Source organism: Haplochromis burtoni, unplaced genomic scaffold, assembly GCF_018398535.1.
Source record: "Haplochromis burtoni strain Fernald_Lab_line unplaced genomic scaffold, NCSU_Asbu1 Contig_3187, whole genome shotgun sequence".
Classification (NCBI taxonomy): Eukaryota; Metazoa; Chordata; class Actinopteri; order Cichliformes; family Cichlidae; genus Haplochromis; species Haplochromis burtoni.
This window is the reverse complement of record NW_024585548.1, coordinates 6,752-7,913: the sequence shown is the minus strand read 5'-3', so window position 1 is coordinate 7,913 and position 1,162 is coordinate 6,752. Positions and strand designations below refer to the sequence as shown.

The window sequence follows — 1,162 nt, the reverse complement described above, 5'->3', positions numbered from 1 at the left end:
CAAACTGCTGTCAGACATTATCTACTGCACTCTGATCACATCACTCAGACCAGCTGCTTTCTACAAAGTCTCATCAACAACATCTTTAGAAACAAACATCAACAAGCAGGAAGCAGCTTCACCTCTGATCACACACACTCAACTCTACTCACTCACCTGGAGGATCAACAACACTTAGTGTGATGATGCTGATGGGATCAACATCTAAAACACCTCTCTTCCTGCGCTTTGCTCCTCTCTGGACGACACGACACTCGTATGTTCCAGCGTCATTACTCGTCACATTCTTCAGAATCAAAGACACGTCTCCATCCTTCATCTGTCTGTCCTGCAGATCCACTCGGTTTGTAAAAGATGGATGCTGTTGTTCTGGATAGAAACGCTCATCCCGGAACACAAGCACATATTTCTCTCCCAGGTCAGCTCTGCTCCACTCTAGAACAATAATGTTGTTATTGTTTGGAGCTCGACATGTCAAAGTGATGTCCTGTCCAGACTCAGCTGTGATGTTTTTGTTCTCTGAAAGAGGAAACAGCACAGAGCAGAGAGGTTAAAGGTCAAAATACAACGACTCACTACACCAGGCAATGAGAGTGAAGGTCACTTGTGTCAAACCTCATTTTCACTGGCACTACTTTAAAAGTATGTTCTAATAGAAAGGTGTCTCACTTTGCTACCTACCTACAATAAATAAGGAGCTAATTGAGATCTCATGTTACTGGTAAAGCAGAAACCTTAAGCCACAGTCTGAACATATTTCTGTATTTCAGTGTTTGGGTTCAGACACAATGTTCCCGTCTGGGTACGTGTTTCTGTTTGGACAGCAAATGCAAACATGTTGTAAAATCCCAACTGCACATCAATGGAGGAGGATGACCTTTGGGTTGGGTCAATACTGATTGGCTGATTAAGGGTAAACACAAGTATTGGCACTACTGGGAGTTCACCAGGAACAGATTAATCACATGCACATTTGTGCAACCACACACAAGAACTTGAGTTGTGGTTCATTTGTAAAGCTCTGGAGAGATACAGACGACACTGACAAACGAGGCATGTTCAGTACAAAGAATCTAGATATCCTCATGCTCCGGTAACTTCAGGGTTAATTTGGGGTTTTCTGTACTACAGACGTGTAGTTAAACAGCTATGAAAGACCCAC

At 43.0% G+C, this 1,162-nt stretch overlaps 1 protein-coding gene across 1 annotated transcript in view; it reads right to left on the bottom strand.

Annotated features, from left to right (window-relative positions):
• Positions 1-95: 95 nt before the first annotated feature.
• LOC121813876 (junctional adhesion molecule B-like) overlaps positions 96-1,162 on the bottom strand; it is a gene marked incomplete in the record, with an annotated part of 3,181 nt that continues 2,114 nt past the window's right edge. Inside the window, 1 exon segment of the mRNA XM_042217831.1 lies at positions 96-514. Within this exon segment, the coding sequence (XP_042073765.1) occupies positions 149-514 (366 nt within the window).